This window comes from Lampetra planeri, chromosome 9, assembly GCF_965212315.1.
Source record: "Lampetra planeri chromosome 9, kcLamPlan1.2.h2, whole genome shotgun sequence".
NCBI classification, from domain to species: Eukaryota; Metazoa; Chordata; class Hyperoartia; order Petromyzontiformes; family Petromyzontidae; genus Lampetra; species Lampetra planeri.
In genome coordinates this window covers 4,039,461-4,065,337 of record NC_136115.1, presented here as the reverse complement: position 1 = coordinate 4,065,337, position 25,877 = coordinate 4,039,461, and the positions used below count along the sequence as shown (strand labels likewise).

General features: G+C 43.5%; 1 protein-coding gene across 2 annotated transcripts in view; it reads left to right on the top strand.

The window, feature by feature from the left end:
* Positions 1 to 8,545: 8,545 nt before the first annotated feature.
* LOC144720581 (tyrosine-protein phosphatase non-receptor type 13-like) overlaps positions 8,546 to 25,877 on the top strand; it is an 83,768-nt gene continuing 66,436 nt past the window's right edge. For both annotated transcript variants that reach the window (XM_078597409.1, XM_078597410.1), the window contains exons 1-4: positions 8,546 to 9,465; positions 20,318 to 20,457; positions 22,406 to 22,590; positions 25,721 to 25,786. In XM_078597409.1, the coding sequence (XP_078453535.1) occupies positions 20,325 to 20,457; positions 22,406 to 22,590; positions 25,721 to 25,786 (384 nt within the window). In that variant the 5' untranslated portion in view covers positions 8,546 to 9,465; positions 20,318 to 20,324. The remainder of the gene's footprint in view (positions 9,466 to 20,317; positions 20,458 to 22,405; positions 22,591 to 25,720; positions 25,787 to 25,877) is intronic.

Below are 25,877 nucleotides of genomic sequence, written 5' to 3'. Positions count from 1 at the left end.
AGTCACGTAGGTATAAAATACAAAAATATTTTTAAAAATTAAAAGTTACGTAGGTATACAATGAAATAATTTTTTTTAATTTTATACCTACGTGATTTTACAGAAAGAACCAAAGAGTATGGATTCCTGCAGTCACGAAAAGCTTCAAATCAAGATTCATAGCATATTCTGTTTAACACGTAGACTTTCGCGACCAATATCCATAATACAGGTTTTTTTTGGGGGTTAGATCGAAACAGGACTCCACAAATCTGGCTGTCGCTTGATGAAGCTGGTTGTAATTACTGGCGAAGCGTCGTACTCAGATTGTAAATGTTGTGGCTTGGCTCTCCAACACACCGATGTGCTGTACTAGTGAAGAATTGGCACGTTCTGTTTACGTGACAACCCTTACTAGTTGGCTGTGGCGGGTTTAACGACACATTTATATATTTACGCGATCTAACCCAGAAGAAACCTGCATGTTAACATTTTCTGATAGATGTGTGACCACGTTTTAAAACGATTGACTCTGTGGATACGTTTTTGTGGGTACGTTTTCACTTTCGGGAGCGTCTTATACTCCGGATACGGTAATCCTTTACTAACCATCACAATATACAGTATAGTATAAGCATAATTCTTTTCTTTCTCCACATTGTAAAAAAAAATGTTTTCTTCCACCATCTTACTGCCATTTGTTTAAGCAAACAAACTGGACCGGTTTAGACATTGTTAAACAAATGCTGCTGGGCTACCAGATGTATACACATGCTGCTTGATAACACTGGTTCTGGAAAGCTAATAAACGGATTGGCTAACACATTTTAATCTATCTTGTGGAAGGCAAAATCGAGTTGTGCTTATATTTGCTTCTAATCCATTATGCCCCACGGCAACGCACTTGCAGTAGTTTCTGTTCCATTGACAACGTCAGGGGAGGAGGGAAATGATGCATGGGTTACATAACTCTTATGTGTCTTGAGAATTGACAGCAATTATCTCAATAATTATACTGCATTGGCAGTTGTGCATAAGCACACATAACAAAAACAACACAATACTCAACACATGTGTCAGTAGCATTGCCCTAAAATTAAACTATAATACAGTATACGTTACGGGTAGTCTTGTGATAAAAGACCATTGCCCGTAGCGTCGCTTAATGGTAAAGTGTAATTGTTGGAACGCCTGTAAACGGGTAAGCTGTCAGGGTAAAACCGATTGAATATTTGACAGGTCCTTTATGCTCATGCGTTGTCTCTCCACATCTTGAGCAATCCTTTTACAAACTTGCATGGTTTTCCAAAAGGTCAGGGCAATGCGCAGTGGCCAGCAGAGGTCAGCGCAGCCAATGAATTGTTATACTGCACTCTCCATGCTCCCAGCGTGGTGAGGCATAGTCATATAGCTTCTGCGACCCTCATTGTGTCACGAGACCATTTCTGATCCTGTCGTGGATTGACAAGAGGGCTATACATATTACCGCCACAAAAAAACCTCAGTTGTTGGCACGTTTCAAGAATTAAACATTATAGTGGTAAATATAGCGGCCTCTAGTGGCTGTAGGGGATCATATGAACTCGATGAACAACACATGTGAAACAACAAAATACCGTCTTCTTGGTTCTTTCGGTAAAGTCACGTAGAAGGGAAGTAATAAAATAATGAAAATAAAACATAATAAAAAATTCTCACGACGTTTCGGTCACAACGCAGGCAGCCGTCCTCAGGTGAACATGAGGAGGGTGAACCTGAGGACGGCTGCTTGCGTTGTGGCCGAAACGTCGTGAGAATTATTTTATTATGTTTTATTTTTATTATTTTATTACTTCCCTTCTACGTGACTTTACCGAAAGAACCAAGAAGATGAATCCCTGCAGTCACGAAAGCTTTAAATCGAAAAAAGTACCGATTCTTACGCGAATGTTTGATGCACATACTGTGTATGTGGCTTTCGTCTGTAAATGTTGTACCGCCTGCCTGTGTGGTCTCATTTGTACTGTCACGACCGTGTGTGTACTGTGTCTACATCCTCACGTGTTATTTTTAAATTGACATATCTCGTAATGCTCTGTCTCAGTCCGTCTCTTTCATTTCGAATTTCAAATCATCATCTCAACCGAAAAATCCAACACGAATATCCTATTCGTATTCTTTGGTTCTTTCGGTAAAGTCACGTAGATAGCAAGTAATAAAATATCCTGTAATAAATTATTCCCCACGATTTCACGAGCCTATCTTCCGCCAGCGTACATCGGGTTTCATTTAACCCTACTACTTAAATCCCAAATGTATGAATCACCTCTAAAGTCAGTATGCCCCCACGTGCAAGTCGTAGTTTTAACCATTCTGCGAGTCACATTGCGGGATCGCATCATCGTCCCAGTCGTGTTTCCTTTTTTGTGTTTGAGGGCCCTACATTTAAATTGTGTGTGTGCCATCTAGATCTGAAGTTTTCGTGACTGCAGGGATCCATACTCTTTGGTTCTTTCGGTAAAGTCACGTAGTTCTCCTGCTGTATCTGTTCCACCCGATGACGATCGCTTGTGTTGCGATCGAAACGTCGTGATTTAATTTAATGTATTTTATTGTTTAATATCATAGTTATGTATATCGTTTATTGTAAAATTTCAATCACAGATCCTATGATCACTGTTACATTGTTTTTATAGCTTTATTTTGGTGATTTTGAAAACTTTTGGTTTAGCCATGTTTGTTTGTTGTAGCACAGAGTTAGACTGATAACTTTAATCTAAATTGTCTTATGGTTGTTATTGTTTGACTTGCATCCCACTGAGATTTTTGCACACAGCATTGATATTCGGTGCTTTTTCTGCAAGACTTTGCTGTTTTTTCCCGGATTTTTTCTGTTGCGCCTAGTCACTTTAAGATGTTTCTTGTTCATGTTTGTGTTTGTTGCGGTTGCACCCGATTCAAGAGCCGAATGGCTCACAGGGCTATTTATACCTAATACATGAACTGAACTGTGTGTTTTTGTGTTGGGATTTTGGTATTCGGAGTGATGCGCTCATAGGGGGCCCACGCAAGCCCCCACCCACCGGCCCCCACCGGAAACGCGTCGCCAGTGACGTCACTGTCCGCCCAACCCACCTCGCTCCTTGCGCTCCTTGCGCGTTACCATTTTGTTTCCTCCGCTACTTAATTCGCGCCTTCAGTCCGCACGATTTGTGGTGTTTTTGGTTTGTTTGTTTGTTTGTTTTTACTGCGTTCGTGGGAAGCGGTAGCGCGGCGGTTAACCTACCGAACCCCGGCCGGACGAGTTCCGGTGACGGCGGTTATCCAGAACCGGTGCTTGACCTCCGGTGCTTGACCTCTCCCCGAGGTCGATTCCGTGTCAGACGAGGACATTTCAGTTTCATGTATTTGGTATAGTGCTGTGAGCCATTCGGCTCTTGAATTGGGTGCAACCGCAACAAACAAAACAAAAACATGAACTAGAAAGTCTTGCAGAAAAAAGCACCGTACACCAACGCTGTGCAAAAATCCCAGTGGGATGCAAGTTAACAAGAAAGTCTTGCAGAAAAAAAACACCGCACACCAACGCTGTTTCAAAAATCCCAGTGGGATGCAAGTGAAGAAGAAAATCTTGCAGAAAAAAACACCATACACCAACGCTGGGCAAAAATCCCAGTGGGATGCAAGTGATCAAGAAAGTATTGCAGAAAAAAACACTGTACACCAACGCTGTGCAAAAATCCCAGTGGGATGAAAGTGAACAAGAAAGTCTTGCAGAAAAAAAACACCGCACACCAACGCTGTTTCAAAAATCCCAGTGGGATGCAAGTCAAACAACAACAACATCGTGCGGCGTGTAAAACATCGCCGCTTTGGAGGCGAATTGTGGCCGGGCGTGGTGCTGGCCACACCACCGTGCCGAGTGTCGTGCCGGCCTTCTCCATAGGTGCTCGCTTGCAGCTCTGGCCACAACAGTCTGTTATGGCTATATATACTCTTAGGTTTTTCGGTAAAGTCACGTAGGTAAAAAATAAAATTAAAATTTTATTTTACTTCTTCTTGGTTCTTTCAGTAAAGTCACGTAGAAGGAAAACAATAAAATAATAAAAATCAAACATAATAAAATAATATAATTATTACATAATAAAAAAAGATTATGTTGTATTTTAATTATTTTATTGTTTTCCTTCTACGTGACTTTACCGAAAGAACCAAGAAGATGAATCCCTGCAGTCACGAAAGCTTTAACTCGAAATTTATTTTACTTTAATTAATTTTAATTTTATTTTTTACCTACGTGACTTTACCGAAAAAACCTAAGAGTATGAATCCTTGCAGTCATGAAAGCTTCAAATCTAGAATCTTATGGCTATGTCACGGGGGATCTTTGTCCTAGGGGGGCAGTGTCGTTGACTGACCACTTCTGGCTCTTCCCCCCGCGACTTGATATTTGTTGCGATGAGAAAAACGTGGTGACGAAATAAACCATACACTGTGTAGTTAAATATAGCAACACATGCCATACCATTCTCCCCTCTCAGTATTGTGATGGAGTGTTATACATTTCGTGGATTATATAGGCAGTACTTCTCAAGACTACAGTATGCACAAATTAAACCGTTTACATTTTTCGATTTAAAGCTTTCGTGACTGCAGGGATTCATCTTCTTGGTTCTTTCGGTAAAGTCACGTAGAATGGAAATAATAAAATAATAAAAATAAAACATAATAAAATAATTCTCACGACGTTTCGGCCACAACGCAAGTAGCCGTCCTCAGGTGGAGAACAGGTCTGTCGAGGAGACAGCGTTGTGGCCGAAACGTCGTGAGAATTATTTTATTATGTTTTATTTTCATTATTTTATTATTTCCATTCTACGTGACTTTACCGAAAGAACCAAGAAGACCGTTCACATTTGTTTCACAACCAGTCGTACATGCTCTTTGTCTAATATTATAAACCAAGAACGTCCTAAGGGGCAGTGCCAATAATTTCCTATTGCATTGCAGACTCCTGTGAGTTGGTGTTCACAATTTAGAGATTCATGTTCTTGGTTCTTTCGGTAAAGTCACGTAGAAGGGAAATAATAAAAATAAAACATAATAAAAAACCAAGAAGATGAATCCCTGCAGTCACGAAAGCTTTAAATCGAAATTTTATTTAGAGATTGTTATTCTCAAGTTTAAATAAACATTTTTTGTATTGAACAGTAATACATGCTGTTTGTTGTTGAAATATAACAGGCTAAATATAATAAGCATTAGCAAAGGCATGGGTAATCGCACACTTATAAACTCATTGGTTAAAGTAAACACGATTAGTGTGGGGTTGTATCTGTTATCAGAAAAACGCTGACGTGGCATGGCATCAGCGTACCACGCAAGTGTGTTTTGCAATCATCGAGACGCAAACCTTTAAACTAAAGTACAATATTCAAACAATGCGTTTCACTTCTCTGTCAAATTACTTGCTATCTTCCTACTTTTCGCAGTGATCTCCGACATGTATTACGAATATACGCGGCTTTTGTCTATGTCTGGTTTATAATTATTCGTCTTATCCTTCAATGTTAAATTACACCACCCGCTGCTTTTAGTGAGATTTGCTTTATACGGCAACACATGGTTATCCCAGGCGAGAGAAAATATATTTTTGAAGGGCAGACCTTGAAAAAAATCTATTACAAGGGCAGAAGGACCAAGGGTAATCATAATAGGATAATAAAATTGTTCTATACTGTCAGAATTAAATCATATAAAAACATCACGTGTTAATTAAGTAGTGCTTTTATTCCGTGTGCGTGTAATTTTGTCAAATATGTCCTTCATATTCGTCAAAGCCATACACGTCGCTGTAAGTACAGTATTTAACTTGAACGTGTGTTTGCCAATTCTAAATGACTATATGCTATGTAATTCTCTAAGCTATCAATCGTGTATCTTTATATTAAAACGCTTGTTTTTTTATAATTTGGTTATAGTCTAGTTTGTATCTTGTACAGCCTGTGTCTGCGTTTCGTCTGAGTGTTTTTTAAAAGTGCAATCTCAGTGGGCTCTCACTTGGTTACCTTGCTAAGATGAACAACGCCAATCCTCAAACGCTGATCATGGGCTAGAGGCACGCAACTTTATAATTCGGGAATTGCTGAATCGAAAAAAAATATCAAAAGTATTTTTAATTTGACATCTTCCTACATATATTTAAACATGAGCACAGACACTTTTTTGACAGCGAGAATAACGGGATATCGTTGGTAGTGGTTTACACATGAAAAAAAAACAATCACATTGTCACGTACATGTAGTTTTATTTTACATTTAAAATCTCTTGAGAGAGAACATCTCGTTTTCAAGGATGTACTGTCTTAGAACAGAACATAAATATTGTGATAGGCTAACGTTTCTGGTAATGGCCCTTCCAAAATCATTAACGCATATTTAAGTTATCGGGCAGACGTGGTGAGTTGTATTGTTTCTTCAAAGGGGTTAGTTGGGGTCGAGTAAAAAAAACAACGATCGTGTGATGCCTGCTCACCTACAAAGTGTTTCTATTGGCGACTGCCATGCACTGCGGGTTGTTTTTGGCTCCGGGGGATACGTGTTGGGCAGCAAGAGTGCAGCAAAAATCCGGTCCCGGGCCTCCCCTAGGTCGACTCAGCCTCAAATGAGTACTTGGTGCAATGTGTAAACATCGCCACTAGGGACACAAAGGCGGCCGGGCGTGATGTTGGCCACCCACCACCTCGTGTGCCGTGCCGGCCTGAAAAGGTGCTCGCTAACAGCACTTGCCCCAATAGTCTTTTTCAGGCTATACGGGGGAGCTTTGTCTTTGTATGGGGGGGGGAGCGGTGGCGTAGTGGTTGGCGCTACGCTTGCAGCAACCCCGCCTTCACCAAGGCGCACATAGATCCACCTGGCGTGGGGTTTCACCGAGGGCTGTCCATGTACACACGTGTACCGAACCGAACACAAGCACCTGTGCTTTCCCACCTGATGACGGACGCTTGTGTTGCGCCCGAAACGTCGTGATTTATTTTTTATTTTCTACCTATGTGACTTTTACCGAAATAACCAAAGAGTATGGATTCCTGCAGTCACGAAAGCTTCAAATCAAGATTGAACATTATTCTTCAATGCATCTCTCACCCACACCGAAATCGACCCAGTCTGGGCCCTATCGGGGGTCAGACGTCAGAAATCCCATCAGGGAGCTTGAGCCTGGATTGTGTTGAGGCCACCACCTAACGGGTTGTTAAAGTTTAATCTAGATTTGAAGTGATTTAATTTATTTTATACCTACGTGACTTTTACCGAAAGAACCAAAGAGTGGGGGTTGTTACAGGCTGAGGAGGAAGCACGTTTGGGGCCAGCAGAGGGCAGCCAAACAAAACCCAATTGCGCCTCCAAGTGCTCCCCCCCCTCCCAACGCTCTGTGACCAGCGCGGTGAAGTATGGTCAAACGACTCTCGCCGCCTGCATCACGGCGTGGGGGAGAAAGAGGACTCCATCCACCCAGCAATGTGGATCGACAGGCGGTCTGTGCATGTCTCCACCACATGGGCTGTACATGTCAACAAAAGACAAAGATCCCCCGTATAGCCTGTAACAGACTGTCGGGGCAAGTGCTGTTTAGCGAGCACCTTTCGAAGTCCGGCACGGCACACGAGGGGGTGGGTGGCCAAGCACCACGCCCGACCGCCTTTGTATCCCCCCCCCAACGGCGATGTTTTGACACACCGCGCCAGGTACTCATTTGAGGCTGAGTCGACCTAGGGGAGGAGGCCCAGGACCGGGTTCAGATAATCGCCGTGTTGGTGGCCGTGAGTGGGAATCGAACTCGGGACGCCGGGTTCGTAGCGCAATCGTAGCGCTAACCACTACGCCACCGCTCCCCCCTACATAAGCTAAGACAAAGCTCCCCCGTATAGCCTGTCACAGACTGTTGGAGCAAGTGCTGTTTGACACACAAAGATAAAGCTCCCCCGTATAGCCTGTCACAGACCGTTGGGGCAAATGCTGTTTGACACACAAAGACAAAGCTCCCCCTTATAGCCTGTCACAGACTGTTGGGGCAAGTGCTGTTTGACACACAAAGACAAAGCTCCCCCGTATAGCCTGTCACAGACTGTTGGGGCAAGTGCTGTTTGACACCCAAAGACAAAGCTCCCTCGTATAGCCTGTCACAGACTGTTGGGGCAAATGCTGTTTGACACACAAAGACAAAGCTCCCCCGTATAGCCTGTCACAAACTGTTGGGGCAAGTGCTGTTTGACACACAAAGACAAAGCTCCCCCGAATAGCCTTAACATACTGTTGGGGCAAGTGCTGTTTGACACACAAAGACAAAGCTCCCCCGTATAGCCTGTCACAGACTGTTGGGGCAAGTGCTGTTTGACACACAAAGAAAAAGCTCCCCCGTATAGCCTGTCACAGACTGTTAGGGCAAGTGCTGTTTGACACACAAAGACAAAGCTCCCCTGTATAGCCTGTCACAGACTGTTAGGGCAAGTGCTGTTTGACACACACGCACGCACGCACGCCAATGACCACACCTCCACCGTCGTTGACTCCACCCCCCAAGGGGGCAAGCCCGCCTGTCGCTTGGACCTGTTGCTTGCTGGCTGTGGGCGTTGCGTTCTGGCTTGTCTCCTTTGCCTGTCCGCCGTGTCAATTGAGAAGCGAGCAGAGAGAGAGAGACGGAGAGGAGTGAAAGAAATCAAGAGGGCGGGGGGTTAAAACAACATCGTCGTTTCGAGAAGAAGAGTGCAAGAACGCACGTGGAAGAGCGGCGAATCGGTGGTGGTGGGGTGGTTGGTGTCGCAGAAGACGAATGTGTCGCCAATTGTCAGCGATGGCGAAAGAGAACGGTGGAAGAAAAGTGAACGTTTAAAAGGACAACAACAAAAATAACTTTAAAAAATCAAAGCGAAGATTTCGAAAGAGAAGGACGATGTAGACGAAGAGGGGAGGAGGAAGAGGAGGAAGAAAAAGAAATATAATTTAAATAAGGTGGTGGTGGTGGTGGTGTTGTTGTGTGTCGAAAGGGCCCAGGCCACCGCGTGTGCGCCCATAACAACCGGCCGCGTCCTCTCGCGAGCCGGGCACTTGACCAAAAAAACAACGCCTCTCTCGTCGTCTCTTGTTTTATTTTCACATCATCATCAACATTATAACTACGACTATTACCTGCGCTGCCGTTTGAGAGAAGGAAGAAGAGGAGGAAAAGAGAGGGGGGGTTGGTTTACGTGTTGAGGTTGTGCTTGCTTGCGTGCGTGCCAATTGTGTGGGTCACGAATGGATGCAGACAATGGGTGACTTGGCATCGTCGTCGTCGTCAATCGCGTGGGATTTCTACGTCGTTGTAGGGTTTTGATTGCTGATAGAGAACAACACAAAACACAAATAATTTACGGTGGTGCTGGGTGGGTGACCGGCCGGTTCCATCGGAAGAACGCGAAGATAATTACAGACGTATTTCGGTAAAGAAAACGATTTCACAACGGCAAGGTGAGTGAGTGAGTGTGATGAGTGTTGCAGAGATAATTACGACAATTGTTGTTTGTGTTTGTCCAGCCCCACGGGGGTTTGTGTAAGCAAGCTTCCGATATGTCACGTTTGTTAAATATATGCCACGTACATTGCGTGTGTTGGGTGCACGTTTATAATCAACGACTTCAGAGTAACACCCACTAACACACGTGTCCCTTGACATGCTTGTAACATATGCTGTGTGCTGATTATACAACGAAACCTTAGTTATGGCCACATATACAATAGGCTGTGTAAACTAATGCACTGTACACATCTGGTATGTGTTGTGTATATATATAAACTATAATCTCTATGCTCAATAATAATGCGCAGTAATATTGCTTATTGGCAGCCCTTTGCTAATCCTTTGCTGGATGAAGGCATCGCTAACGCCGTTGTAGGTTTCAGTGGTTGCTTGACCATACTTCACCACGCCGGTCACTGGGAGCTCGTTCCTCGGACGATCCCGATCAGAAATCACCACCCGCCACTGATTTTAGCCGTGGCTAGCCGGGTTCATAGTTCAGTGCGCTAACCACCGTGCCACCGCTCCACCTTGTGTATGCTACTGAGCAATACAATATGCACACCACGTGGTATGTGCATGTGTTGTCTGTATAGTGGTGTGTACTTAATTATCTAATAGCATACAAGGTACGTATGAAGTAGTTGCCTGTCAACTTTGCTGCTGTGATGAATAGGTTCATTGGAATAACAGGGTTGTATTACCTCCTGAGTAGCAGTAAAACATCTAATCATCTTTCAATGTACACGTTACGTTGTGTATGTTAACATGTTACATGCTTTGTACACTGCATGACAGTACCACATGCACGTATGTACATGTACCAGCCCCACGTGTAAAGCCAGAGTTGGATGAGGCTCTCCCCACCCTCGGTGTGTTATTACACCACACTTCCACATCCTACAAAATGTGGCATAGAGTATATAGTAATAATGTAGGTAGAAGGTGGTGAAACAGATGGTATGGAAATGAGATGTTGCACTCTCTCCAATTGTTGCGGTGCAAGCTAATTATGACGTCTTCTCAAAGCCGCATCTTTTCAAATGTTAATGTTGTACACCGTGCACGCATCTGTCAATTGGTACACATACATGATAATAGACAACACGTTTGGGACTGAGCATCCGATTGAGGACGACAACCAGGGAGATGGAGCTTTTGTGATCCAGTTGACATGCAGGAGGAGTGGGGAAGCCCTCCAGCAGCGGATAAACGAATGGCTGATGATGGTGAATGTTTGACCACGGTGTGTGCGAGTTTGTGTCCAGGCTGTAGAGTATACAACACTGACCTTTACACAATGCTTTGCTGCTGGCTACGGCGAGGTACAACACGCACATAAGGAGTCACCCTTTCTGGAATGCACAGAATAATTATCACTCTACATTCTCCGACAGAAAACGAAAGTCCAAGCAGACTTTTGACGGTGTGACGTGCTGTAGAAACTGAATCTGCTGCCGACGATGTTATTTCAAACGTTTACATTTTAAGATGAATAAATTCGGTACAGTACGAGAGATGAAATATGCTACGAATTAACTGCGATAGCTGTTCCCATGCTGGTACATAGATAAGGACACGATTTTCAGACTTTACACATTTTTTATGGCTTGGCTGCATTTTATTGAAGAATTGTTTGCATGCTCTACTGTATGCCTTTATGGCTTTCCATGTGCACCACTCTGTTGGTACAAACTGGTGCTGCGTCTTTTTGATATTCAGGTCAAGATGTTATCACAACTGATGCCACCACACCTCGCAAATACTTCCTGCTCGTTTCATTTGTTGCCTTTGTTCGTTGACCTCTGGTTGGAAGTCCAATTGGCTGTCTGTAATCTGCCCACTCCCGTCCTGCACACGTGTCCGACTCACCACAACCATCTTTTCATGATGACATCATCACTGCAACACTATTATACATCCATGCAATTTGTATCATTCTTTTCGTGTGCGCCATATTCAAAAGCAGTAATCAGATTTGTCTAGTCGCTCTGACTGTACACATCATGGAAGCATTTCGCAGTGTTGTGTTTTTTTTTTAAACCATTATATTTCCCCCGTGGCGAGAGATGGCGATGGATTTTGGGAGTCCTTCATCCAGCAGTAGATTGATCATGGCCGATGATGACAGAACCCCTCCGCAGCACTATGCCAACGAGTGTCAAAAAGGACAGAGAGCGCATGTTTGTTATGGACTTTATCAGCTACTCTGCTTTGTCATAAAGTGTATGAGAGTGGCTTTCTGTGCGTGCAGGTACTAATGATGGGAAAGCAAGCCCAGACAGCTCTCATTGTGTGGTATTGCATAGCCACGGGCCACACGCCTGGCGTGCCTTCTGAGCCACAGTTGTACCCAGAAAAAATGTTAATACAGTAATGCTGGTGTTAATGTGCAGTTGAGTGGAACTATAAGGCGTATAAGTTTATGGATAACTTGTCCCCATTTATGTGCCTATTGGGATGTTAATGTGTAAGGTTCACTTTACCTTTGTACGCTAGTTAATACTAGTTTCAGTAAAATTTAACGACCTTTGTCAATCCAATGCTAGGTCAAGGTCATCCCCAACAATGTTGGTCATGGGAGATGTTTTGGCCTTAGTGCTGTTTCAGCACAGGTTGGTGAAGGAGGGGGACCCAGTGCCTGTTCAGTTATCACTCGCCACTGATGTTAACTGTGGCTAGGAATCAAACTCGGATCACAACACAATGTGCTAACCACCGTGTCACCAATTCCCCCCTTTCGTGATAGTACTGTACTCTAGTCCGTTAAATTGAGGTTGATACTGAAAAGCGGTCCACTTTGGCAGCTCTGACAATGAGCACAACCACGGACACGGACAAAATGGAACAATATCTGACAAGAGGGCAAAGAAACGTGGCGAGACGCTGACTGGGAATTGCACCGAGAGAGAGAAAGAGGACCACGTGGTTCATGGATCAGACACAAACCAAAAGACATTTTGACTTTAAAATGGGACTGTTTTGGGTAAGACATTGCTCACCGATGGAAGAGACTGGTGATAATGGCTGAACAAGGAGAGAGCACATCCGAGAGGAGATGGAGCGGCGAGATGAGTTAATGTGCAAGGATCGAGTCAGATTGTGGTATCACAGCAGCGTGAGGGATGGTGGAGGTGTTGGGAGGCCTTCATCCAACTGTGGATAGACAATGGCAAGTGATGATGAGTTCATGCTTCAGTACAGCACTATACATTACAGGATAAACATTTTTTTTAGAAAGTTCAGAATGTTTTGGGAGTGGAATGGTAATGATACACAAGCTGTCTCTTGGTAATGTTTCAAATACTGTGCAGTACTTAACAATCGTATAGTACGTGGCCATTCACATCAACCCTAATACATCACTGGCTTGTTTTAGCACCCACACAACATGTTTGACAACCCTTTGTACTAAAATAACTAAAGACATTTTCATATTGCAGAAATGACAGGAAACCACGAATGACATTGCACTGTAGCAGTGGGCAGCCTACGAAATAAATTGTTCATCAGTAGAGTATCCCCCTTACCTTTTAAAATTCACATACGTCTGTCAGCAGCGATGATCTGTCCATTGCTGAAGACCTCAATGAGCTTGCCCCATCTCTCACGGTATTGTGATGCTACAATCCATGTAGCTTCTGCACACAAGCCGATTTCATTGCTCTGTCTCCACCGTGGACGTACTTTTAAGTCGTGTTCCCTCTGGCTGCCGTACATGTACTAAGCGTCCTATGCATCTGCAGGAAGTATATTGCATACCAGATGTAGACAATCATGATACAGTAGTCGATACACACCATGTATTTATCGTAATGCATTGCAGGATCGTGAGGGGTGGTGGCATTTTGGGGAGGCCTCGATTCACCAATGGATTGATTCACCAAAATAATAATAGTGGCGAGATGTTAACTACCTCGCCTGGTATCCAGGAGGTCGTGGGTTCGATCCCAATCCTTATGCCTGTATAGTTGTACATTTTTATAATCTCCCCATTATCGCGTGGATTTTTCTCCAGGTCCTCCAGTTTCTCCCTCCACATTTAGAATCAACATGCGTTAGAGTATTTGGCTGCTATCCATTTCCACATGATAAGCCACGTCTTTGAGATATCCGTTGTGGCCAGGTCGCTTCTATATAGCTCAGTGGGCCTTCTCTGATAAAATACAAATAATTGTTTAGTTTAAATACGCCACACTGCTGCAGATATCGGAATGTGACCCCGTGATCCGTGGGTGTCTTGTGAACCGGTCAATAATTACCCATCCTGCCTGCAATGCCCCCAGACACGCACACCAATATCCATGGCATTATACTGGTAGGAACCACCTGGTTCCACCAGCCCACAGGGGATTATTGTGTCCGTCCGTCGTGCATCAAAAGATGGTAGGGGTGGGGCTGGGTGGAGAGGGTGGGGAGGGGCTGGGTGGGAGGTGGGAGGGGTGGGGGGTTGGAGGGGTGGGGCTGGGTGGGAAGTGGGAGGGGTGGGGCTGAGTGGGGAGGGGCTTGTCACCCCGTGGTGCCCTTATAAAACTCAACGTTTAACCTACTCACGCCGGCTTGTGCCCGCCCTCACAGTCGGGCATATTTGCGAAATACACCACGCCGCCGTTGACCCTGGCCATTGGCCGAGCAACCCAACGTTCCTACCAGCTCCCTCCGCAGGACAATGTGTTCATCAGCCATGACCAATCCGCTGCTGAATGAAACCCCCCCCCTCTCCCCCATGCCGATGGCATCTCACGGTCGTGTGACGCAACAATCCGTCTGGCACACGCCCACGAGCGAATTTCATCGCTCCATCTCCATGGTGGACATTATCTTGGGAGTCGTCCGTCCTCTGGACGCCACTCTGCCGTTAGTTTCAACCAAAGGCCTTAATCTCTTCCCCATCCCACTTGACGTTTCTTATAGCAGTCAATATAATGTCTCTAACCTGTGCATACTGTGTTCTCTTATCCATGTGTGCCGCTGTTTCGAGATGTAATTCCAAACATATTTATGTTTTTCTTCCCAAATGTCTTTGTCAATTGGACATTGAACAAACACGTGCACAGGTGAATACATGTTAGCCACGAGGGTTGGGCTTTAAGTACCTCGAGGTATTTTTGTACCCCCATTGTCCTGCTGTTGATTTATCGTTGAGCCCAAGGTTACCATAGTTTTGACTCAATGCCTATGAGACGGCTTCACCGCAGCTTGAGAATGTCAAAGTTTAAACCGAACATATTTTTCGAGATATATTTTACAAATGCTGTGCAGCGTGTAACTTTATTTTAATGACCTTTAAACCCATTGCATCTACTCCAAGGAACGGTGTGGTCTTTGTACAACACCCGTTTCTTTTTTTACGAGACTATATCTGATTAAATTATTCATGAAGGTGCTCTAATTGTCATTGAAGCAACCTGTGATGTTTCAATTGGCTGCTTAAACTGTATCATGTAACTTCCCATGTGTAGCGCTGCAATGTTACCAACTTTCCACATATATTCTTTGGGTCTTTCGGTAAAGCCACGTAGATTGAACCAATAATAAAAATAATCATATCACGACGTTTCGATCACAACACAAGCAATCGTCGTCATCAAGAATATGAATTCCTGCAGTCACGAAAGCTTTAAGTCAATATTCTTCCACATATAGTACCGGACTTAAATGTTGCACATCAATCTCCCACGATCGTGTGTCTCATTCGGAAATGTTTAATTTGATGTCAAAGAGACCACTGGCTATGAGTCGCATACATGTAAAAAAAAACGTCCTCTCTGTTTCTATATTCCATGACTTTCGTATTTAATCCATAATAATGACACACGTCCCAACTGGAGTGTATAGTGAGCGGTACAGTGTTGAGATGTTCTTCTTGAAAGGCTTAACTCCCATTCAGGGTGTGCCAGCAGCTAGGGGAGCAGGTGGTTAAACGGGTTAGGTCCAAATCTATAATTTGCCCAATTTTTTTATATTATAAATCCCTTTCTCGTGTATTTTTTCAATTAAAAAATGGTAATTGTCTTGAGCACGCTCTTTAAAGCGTGCGAGTTAAATACACTTCATACGATGGTACTCGAAAAAATACAATGTCCTTTTTAAAAAAAATCAATAGCAGGCGTTTGAAATACATTTTTTGTGAAATCAAAATTTGTAATGAGGTCACGTAAAAAAAATCACTTAAAATTCTGTTTATGTATATTCTTTTTTAAAGTAACATTCGCGAATCACCATAAGATGTACGGTAATGCATGGTGTGGGGGATGATGTGGTGTGATTAATAAATGGTGATGGCAATTTACCACCACTTATTTTCTTTAACGGGTCACCAGGTTATATTTATGTTTTGAGCTGGCAAATATTCAGCAATTGCAACGTCTTAAGCAAGAATTATGAACACAGCCATAGCGAGGGTGACTCAACGATTGATAATTGCACGCAACCAGCACGTGGTGTAGCCATTTTATTTTTGACTTTCACGACCAGGATTTATGATTCATAATTTGGTTACTTTTGGCGTTAGATCGTGTAGGTGTAACGTCATGGCCACCCTACTTAAGGGGCCACAGCTTAGCAAGTGCGTTCACGCGTGAGATCTGAGCTCTTGATAACACCTCATGATGATGGGTCTAGTGTGGAGTGAAACGCATAAAATGTTCAATTTCCAACGTAACCCGGATTCCAGAAAAAAACTGATTCAATTGGCACATTTGTTTGGCTTCGGGTGCTTGAGAGTAATAGAAATTTTTTTTTATTCTTTGTTACTTGCGATAACATTACATAGAATCGCTGTTAAATGTTATCATTATTGCCATTAAGCCACTCACTGCTGGATGAAGGCCTCCCTAAGTTGTCGCCATGTGTCAACTGTTCAACTATTACAGTACAGAATTCCCTGCTTATTCACGAACTTGTCCTCCGCAATTTTATCTGTCCGCGAATCGCATCTGGAACTCTACACGACTGCACACACACAGAGAGAAAAGTGATGACAGAGAATGTGAGAAAGTGATGAGAGATATTATGATGATAATTTTCAGGTATTTAATAGCATTGTATTTATTTAAGGTCATTCTTCACGGGCATCTCCGAAACGTATCCCTCGCGAATAACGAGGCAACGCCACCAGGGTCCATCGAGCTCCTTGCACGCAAGCTCAATCTCAAATCCCTCATCATCCCCACGGTGGCTGTCCTCTGGAACGTATTCCATCCTTGGCTGTTACTCTTGCAGTCCTCTTATCAATCTGCCATTGCCCCTTCTGACAGGACGTCCTTGGAAGCCAACTTTTATTTACAGCGAATAGTCCAGTAACGTCTCGATTATTCTAGTTATGTTTTCAGATCCACGTGTTCCTGTTTTGCCTCTAAGCAATGTACTGTACCTCCCCATGCTTCTCTGCACACTTTCTTAGCTTCAACTGCATTTGTATAGCTTGTTTTATGGATCAGAAACATTGGCATTGACAAAGATTATGAAAAAAAAGATGAAAGGTGCACTGTACAATGATAGAATATTGCGGGCATGTACACCTGACAGATGGTGTGAGTTGAGAGGTGTTTTTCAGCTGTTTACAAAAAAAGAACTTTTCTTGCAATTTGCTGATGACGTGTCTCGATGAAATTCTGATAGAAGATCATTTTAAAGGACAGTTATCTTTATTTTTTACAACAGGACTTTGTATTTGGTCAAGGAAGGACTCTTGAAGGAAGATGAATAAGGCAGAGTGACATAATTGGGCCACAATACTTGTAACAGTTTCAAAGTCCTCCATGGCATAGTGTAACATTAAACAAAGCTTTACCGATGCAGTGTTTAATGTTATACACGATAGTCGGGTTCAGTGGCCTCAATATTGTGGTCTCAGACGCCTGTAATCGTGAGAGAAAAAAAAATCTAGATTACATGAACTATGTACTCGCTGAGTAAGAGATTATTTTACTCTCGGAGTGAAGGAGGTTCAAAGGAGACCGGTCGTGTTTTCCTTGTGTCTCTTTAAAAAAATGGTCACATTTCTTGGAACGTTTTTACAGGCGCTCACCCAGCAGTCAAGGAGGATGTAGTGTCGAACCACATCCATGATTACATGAGGTTTTATATTAATGTGATACTGTAACCCATCATAATCAGCTTTGATCAATCCACTGTTAGGTCAAGACCACCCCAAACCATTGTCGTCTCACGATTTAGTGACTAAACATCTGGCACATGCCCTTGAGCTTATTGCATTGCTCCATCTCCATGGCAGTTAATATACTCTGATGAATGCCCCCTACTTTGGCTGCCACTGGGCATTAGTTTTGACCACTATTCATTGTCCCTCCTCGCTATGTGTTCTGCACAAGCTTACTTTTCCTAATTATGTCTGTATGTTGAACTTATTTCGCACCAACCGTGCTAATGTCTCTTAACTTAAAATGTCTCGATTTTAAAATATGTTCTTTAATGCATATGTTCCTCTTTACGTCCCCCCTTAACCTAGGGCAGGGGTCGGCAACCAAAATAACAAGAAGAGCCATTTCTTTCCAATTCGGTACAAAATTCAGTATTTCAAGAGCCGCAATGCATCTGAGTACATACTGTACATACGTACATATCGTCAAGAAGCAGCCCGTAAAGAGCCGCATGCGGCTCCGGAGCCGTAGGTTGCCGACCCCTGACCTAGGGTATGAAAACCCATGCTCCTTCCATCTGTTTGATGTACTAAACCACAGTCTTTGATGTACTGCCCTCAAATTAGTTAATGACAAATACTTTGAAGAACTGTCATGTTATACTAATAGGGTTTCCCCCCTTTTTTTTTCTGGCAACAAAACTGACACCTTTTGCAAGGGATCATGTTTACATTAACCACAATACTTGCAGTCAAATGCAATCAAAAAGCAATACTCTGATAATTTATGCATTCTCCTTGAAACTGATTGGTCCACACCAGAGACAGCTTTCTTTAGAGCCTAGTCTCATATGGTGTTCGACCAGATGACGCCAAAAGGCGCATATATTTTGGTACTGGCAAAGGAGGTCCCATGATGTAACTGTCATGTTAGTTAATCTGTATTGGCCACAGTGTAGTTTCTTACAAAATTTTATTATGCCCGAAGGTAAAAATGGTAAAAACTTTAAACACTTTTGTTTCTGGCTATTGTATTCACATCTTAGAATTATTTAGAGGGTTATCAACAAAGCTAAGAGGAATCTCGTCAAGACAGACTATCCACCCTCCCATATTATTCACACATCCTCAAATTTCACTTTGAGTTCAGTTTGAATGTCACTATTGCTTTATTATTTTTGAAAAATATTCAACGCTCATTCTTCACCCCCCACAGCCAACATGTAAATCGATATTCAGAAGTGACCAGTTGTGCCCACTTTACAGAGGAAGGATTTTTCAAGCGTTTCTAAGTGGATTTGCCACGTTAATTATTGGTCTGGCTCGGGAGTGGACAATCGGTCAATTGCTCAGTCTGTGTACTGTTGTTGGGTGTTTTTTTTTTAATAAAGTTGGAAAACCTGAGTTTAAAAACTGAAACATACTTGTTTGCATGTTTTACCACAAGTATGCGTGGTTCATGCGGACTTAGTGGTTTGTCATAGGCATCTATTTGGTCTTTGAGCATCTGAACACCTATATTATTACGAGACAGGGTATAACGCCTTTTCTTCTGTTGTATCATCTTAAAACTGGGAAAAAGGATCCAGGAGGTGAAACTGAAACAGTTTGTGAATTGCAAACAATACAGTGACATATAGCCTACAAAATAAACTCATTAATGTACATGTTGGTGAGTCAAGCCTACAAGTACATTCATTGTTGGATGTTATTGGCCCCAGGAGACTCACCCCAAGACAGATAACACAGTAGTCCCTGTCTGAGCCATCCAGCCATGGCACGGCTGTACGTACAACACTGTCCAACAGCGGCACGTATTTTCGTGATGTTTCGGAAACTTGTACGAAGCTGGGCGGAATTCAAACATGTTTAATGTTGATTGCTCATAAATGTTATTTAAAGCTTACCATTTGAACACGCTGTAATTTAGGCAACAGTGACAACTTGTCATACGAAAAGTGTATGATATAATCAATAATTTTATCATTCAGAGCTGAACAGCGTCCTCTCGGCCAATGGAGTGCTTGCTCTGTATTCATTGATTCTCTCGCAGTGGAAATTCTAGTACAGTATTATATGTTTCAAAAGATGTCAACATTGTTGATGGGCTCTGTCAGGTGGCGGTGGGTATAGATATAAATTGTCATTATACCTCCACGACCTAACCCAATAGTAACCAATTATGAATCACGTCACGGTAGTTAAAATATTCACTGTAATCACCGCAACTTCCATTTCATAATTTTGTTGAAATTTTTCGCCAATGGATAAATGACAACAGAAATAACCGTTTTGCCTTGTGTGATTTTTACCAAACGTATAATAATCCACCCCCTGTGAATCAATGAATTGCCCTGAATCCGGGTCACGCTTCTATTGAAGAATCAATACTTTGTTTAATATTGTGGTGAATGCAGGGATCATGTGTTTTTGTTTTATACAATATGTACACATAAAAAACCAATGGTTCTTAGAACCACGTGATTCGATGCCAGGATCAATCCACTGCTGAATAACATTCTCATGGTCGTGCGATGTGACAATCCACTTGAGCTGATTTCATCACTCCGTCTCTCGTTGTGGACATCACTTCGGACACGTTCTTAACCATCGGTCACGCGTTTTTGGATTAGATATCAATGGATGAATCGACGTATGGATTGGAACACCCTTAATATTTACCTGACACCTGTGCACAGGTACACCATGCCAGGCTGTGGAGGTGTGCGGGTCTCCTTGGCCGAGGTTCTGGAGGTGCAGAATGGGCCCTTGAATGAAGAAGAAATTTGGGCCATTTTAACCCAAAGCGCAGAAGCCTTGCAACATCTGCTCGCCACAGGTGCGTGTGTACTCTGTGCATCTGAGTTCACCTCAAAACCACAGACATTCAGTTAAACTTGATAACCGGTTTGCGTTGAGCAATCTGCACAGTGCTGTAGGCTTCATGAGTCATGTGATTTGATGTGCACGTGTTTGGATAATCATAAGTGTTGTTTACATGATGCATCATTTTTAGACAAGGCCTATGCAAGCCATTGCCGTTTATCATGGACCTGTGATGCAACAATCCACTGAATCCGTCCCCTTCATCTCCTCAGTAGATGTCCTCTCAGATTTGTCCATTCCCTGTCTGCTGCTCCATTGTTTTTCAGGACCATCGGCCATAATTCCTTCCGAGTGACATATGACTTGCATCTTCTTAATTCCGCAATGTGCTTTTCAAGTCATACCTACTATAATCAGCCAGGAATGTCTGTCCTTAACACTCGTGACGTCACTCCACATCGACCAGCCCCCCTCATTAATATTCATGAGCAGGTGACGTCCTCCAAATGGACCCCTCCCCCCCCAATCATAATAATTAGCGGCTGACGTCACTCCACATGGGAGGGGGGGGGGGCGAGGCGCCTGGTCCCCCCTCCTCGGCGTCAACTCACAAGCCTCACTTCAAAGGCAGAACCCTCACGTCACGTGATCTCCGTAACGCTGTTGAGACATCAAAGTAAAAAGGACGTCATGATCAACAAGGGATGATAACCTTAAAATGAAATAGGTCTGTGGCACCGCGGCCTTACAAACTGCACACGCATCCATGCAATGAACATCACGTCGCTGTCTGCTGTTCGCTTGCAAGTTGCAGATTACTGCAATACACCCGTCCTTGGACGGGCAAAAGACTAGTTAAGAATATTTTTTGTCTCATTTTTTGTTTCAAAGGCACAATATAATAAACAGAGGAAAATATTACTGGCCTGGTTTGAAAGGATTTAAATCGCTTGTGTAATTTTTTTTTCATTTCTTTAACTGTTTTCAGCATTGGTAATTTGTAGGCTTTACTTGTTTTTTTGTTGGTGTTATACTCAGGGCTTGGCGGAGCTTTTGATTCCTTAGAGCTGCAAATACGTTTATGGATTTGCCACTTTGTGTGCTGGCCGACGCTCAGCCAGTGCGTTTCACACGCGACAAATCCACAGCTTGGCACCCTGGCACTGATAACAAACCTCAGATTGTGCACCATTCAATAGCCGTTTGTGTAAAGCGGCTACACCAAAGTGTGGAAAATAAAAGCCCTGACCCGTAGCTAATTGGACATTTTCGATTTGCTATTTGCTTTGGCAGTAAAAATTTTTTAAAACCCACAATATACCTCTATTGGCTTTTACTAAACAATTAAGCTTTGAAGGAGACCTTAAAATGCCTGCCCAGTACGGCAGGTGAATCGGTTAACACGTTCTTACATCCTTCCAATTCTCTCCTTTCAGGATTATTATAAAGAGGTACACCAGAGTTAGTTCATGAGCAGGTTTAGTGTGGTAGGGTAAAATGTCGGTATTCCCACGTCTTCTGACCAGCGTGGATAAGTAGACAATTACACTCCAGTGGAGGCCTTTCCACTCGCAGTAGCTACGTACGCTACGAAAAGAAGTTCAACGTACATTCAAGCAATCGCAGGGCTGCACCTTTGCCCCTTTTAAATGGCTTCATAACATATTCTTAGGTTTTTTTCGGTAAAGTCACGTAGGTAAAACATTAAAATTAATAAAAATAAAATAAAAATCACGACGTTTGTTGCCTCCTAAACGTCGTGATTTGTATTTTATTTTAATTTTACTTTTATTAATTTCAATGTTTTACCTAAAACGTGACTTTACCGAAATAACCTAAGAGTGGTTACATCTTAATATCTTGATACTGGCAACAGAGTCACGTGTATATAAGGTTGCAAGTGTTTATGCATTAGCTTCATAACAGCTCGCCGCCTCTCGACTTACCGGCGGTTCCTGCAGACGGCGAGTCGGTGTCGCCCCACGCCGTGCTGGTGTCACCCTGGGCCCTGCTGCTGCTGCCTCATGGCGCCATCGCCTTGGCCGCCGATGGCCGGGAGGCACGGGGTCACGACCTGTCGGCCTTCACGCCTCCTGAGTGCATGCGCTGGCGCGGCACGCCACTCACTACGGCCGCTGCCGAGAAGGTGAACACGTCGTGACAGCTCTGTGGTATTGGGTGGTCGGGGTGGGGGGGGGCAGAGGGGGCCGGAGGGGGCTGAGTCCCCCTGCTGAAGCATGTATAAGATGAAAAAAATCATAATTAGTTATTTGACCTATTGGCTTTCCAGACAAATATTAACCTGCCTCATTTGTTGAAGCAAGGGAACTCCAGTGCCAGTTTTGGCCTTTTGGGTCTCATCAACACGGTGAAGCTTGCCTAGTCCCCCCCTTCTAAATTCTTAAAGTTTGTTTAAAATTGAATGTCTCATGCTCCCCCCTGCATTTTTGTATGCCCCCCCCCCACCCTTTAAACAAGGTCATGCTACAGAATTTCTCCTCCACCATCCATCGCTAGCCCCATCAGTGGCGGATCTGAAATATTGTAGCTATCTCTTGAGTGAAGTTGGTAATGTGTTGCCACATGCTTTTCGTTTATGGCTTCAGGGCAGTTTAGGTCCTCGGGACATATCAAGGGCCACCGATCCATTTACCAGGCTTCATCGTTAAATGCAAGCTTGTTACATGCTGAATGTTCCTGATGATTGGGCAACATGTCCCACGTGAACTGTTGTGTTGAGTAAAATGAATGATCCATCAATTCTGGAAAGACAAAGAGATCCCCCGCTCATTTATTGAATGCTGAGTCAACTTAGCTGAGGTCTCGTTCGTTCTCATTCAGATATCCCTGATTAACTATGTTAGCCACGACATGAAATCGAAGTTAGATCGCCGAGGTCATAGTGACGTGCGCTGACCGCTGTGCCACCTCTCCTCACCACTTCATAGGAATTAACAAGAGATCGTTATCTTCATTTGAACCGGCACACTCAATGTCACGTGGGCTATGCATAATAATCCCAAGTCACGCGCGGCATGTATCGACTTCATTTGTATGTGAACAGACAACGCTGGTAAATGCGACTGTGGTTGGTGGTTAGGATCGAAGTTCACGAATGCTCCTTCGAGGCATTATTTCACAACTGTTATTTAAATAGATTAACTTAGTATTACCAAGGGTTAATTTTCAAGGTGTGTTGCCGAGGTGAAGCATCTTGCCATGCGTTCGTACTCTTGACGGTTAGCAATGTTGCTGATGCAGTAAATGGGCAGTGCTCGTTGTGCTTGAGGCATCACGATGTTATTTGGAGTGGCCATTCGTCCGTTGAAACACTCGAGTATTGATGGTAACCTACCGATCTCGACCACACCTGTGAACGTTCACAAATCCTGGAGCAGATTAATCGCCCACATTTATCAAGCTGTACAATGTTTCTTAAGCCATACATCACCTCCCTTGCGATACATTTAAAAGACTATCGTTAGGATGATAATATCAACAACAACAAGAATTGTACGCTCACGTTGAGTGATCATTTGAAGGTTGAAGCGTCAGCATTTCGTACTTTTGAACGCGTCAGTATTCGTACAGTTGGCTATTTTCCATTCCGTCATGCGGCAGCGCTAATGATTCTCCCACGAGGTTTCCGCTTAGTTTTATGTTCACCATTTAAGAATATATGTGAATTAAAATGGATCAACATTCCGTGGGTGCTCTTCAGCTCAAACGGATAAACTAAGATTTATGCATTGCGAGTGGAAGATGTGGACAATGCGTGAGCCAAATTGTTGGCATTTTTGTTTAAAATGGGTTTATACAAAGTCGCCACACCTGACATAAAACGATTTAGTTAACATTTTCCATGCAGCCTAGTAATTGCCCATTGAGCGATTCATCATGTGTAGTATACGGTAATGATGCCACAAAGCCAACTTGTTGGGGACTGAGCTATCGGTGGATATCTTAACCCTTTCCCGTTCTGAGACGACTGCAAGTCTTGTCCTGGAACGCGCAAGCGGTTCAGCGTTGATTTCATTGAGGGAGGCGTAGCATCATCGTTTTTAAAGACATTGTATTCACCGCAGAGAACTGTAGTGACACGACTGCGCTCTGATAGCTGGCGCAAAACTATGCCATGCGCTCCCCCGCATGGCCTTGTGGGAGCCTCGGTCCCGATAAAGTTATTTTATTTAGTTTTTCTTCCAGGTTCCATTCCGATGAATTACGTATACGTATGTTATCGGCACATGAAAGGGTTAAAATGTCATATATGTGAACTTATGTAGCTGACAGTTCGACCATGCACAAGAAGGTTATCAGACAAATATAAAGTAAAACACTGCTTTGAATGTGGGAAAATGATTGACATATACTGTATAAGAAAATGTATGTGATATTAAGAAGACATTACTGCGTGTGAAAATGTTGGATTTGTAAAACGCTATACAGAGTAACGGTTTCACCAAGCATAAATACTGAACGGGGTATGGGGCAGTTAAATGGTCTGAGCAGATATGTCACGGTGGGCTATCACATCCGAGGATCGTGAGCGATGGTGACAGCCTTGGGAGCCTTTTATCCAGCAGTGGATTGAGCCTCACAGATGATGATGAAGTTCACCATACATGCATCATATCACCTGGGTATGTTGAACTTGAACTTCTTTGGCATCGTACGTAGCCAGCCGTACTAATCCAAGGTGAAATCATCGCTTTATCAATGATAAGAATCATTGCTTTTTCATTTGTATGTGTGCGATGTTGTACAATACTGGTTTTCTTCAACTTTCTGCTGCGATAAAGCCACTGGCACAAACACCGCTGCACGTACTCATGGGGGCCTTTGGCGTTCGTTGCACCGCAGGTTGCCTGTCATTACTCAGTAGACATGTGATTTGAACTGTCAAAACCGAGCGGATGATCTTGTCGGTGCATGGCGCGTTCACCATTGTGATATTCAGTTTCTCCCTTCGGGCATGTGAGCGTGTTGGGTGCCACGGTGGGACGGTGGCGAGATGCTGATCACCTCGCCTGGTACACGGGAGGTCGTGGGTTTGATCCCGACCCTGACGCCTATATATTTAGAAGCATGCGCTGAGAGTATTTGGCTGCGATAAATGCCCATGTGATAAGCCACTTGGTTGAGCCATCATTTGTGGCCAGGTCGCATCTGAAAAAGCTACATAGCTCAGTGGGCCTTACCTGGTAGAATAAAAAACAGTTTAGTTTTTAGTTTAGTATGTTGACAGCTTTGAATGTGTGACTGGTTGTTTGCAGGTTCTTGTGTACTCCCTCGGAATGACTCTGTACTGGGCGGCTGATTTCCAAGTGCCTGAAAAACAGGTAAAGCGCCACTTGGGAGTCACGCTAAATGCCATTCAGAGTGGCTCAGTAGTACGGTAGTTGCAATGTTCGCAACACGAGACATTGAAGA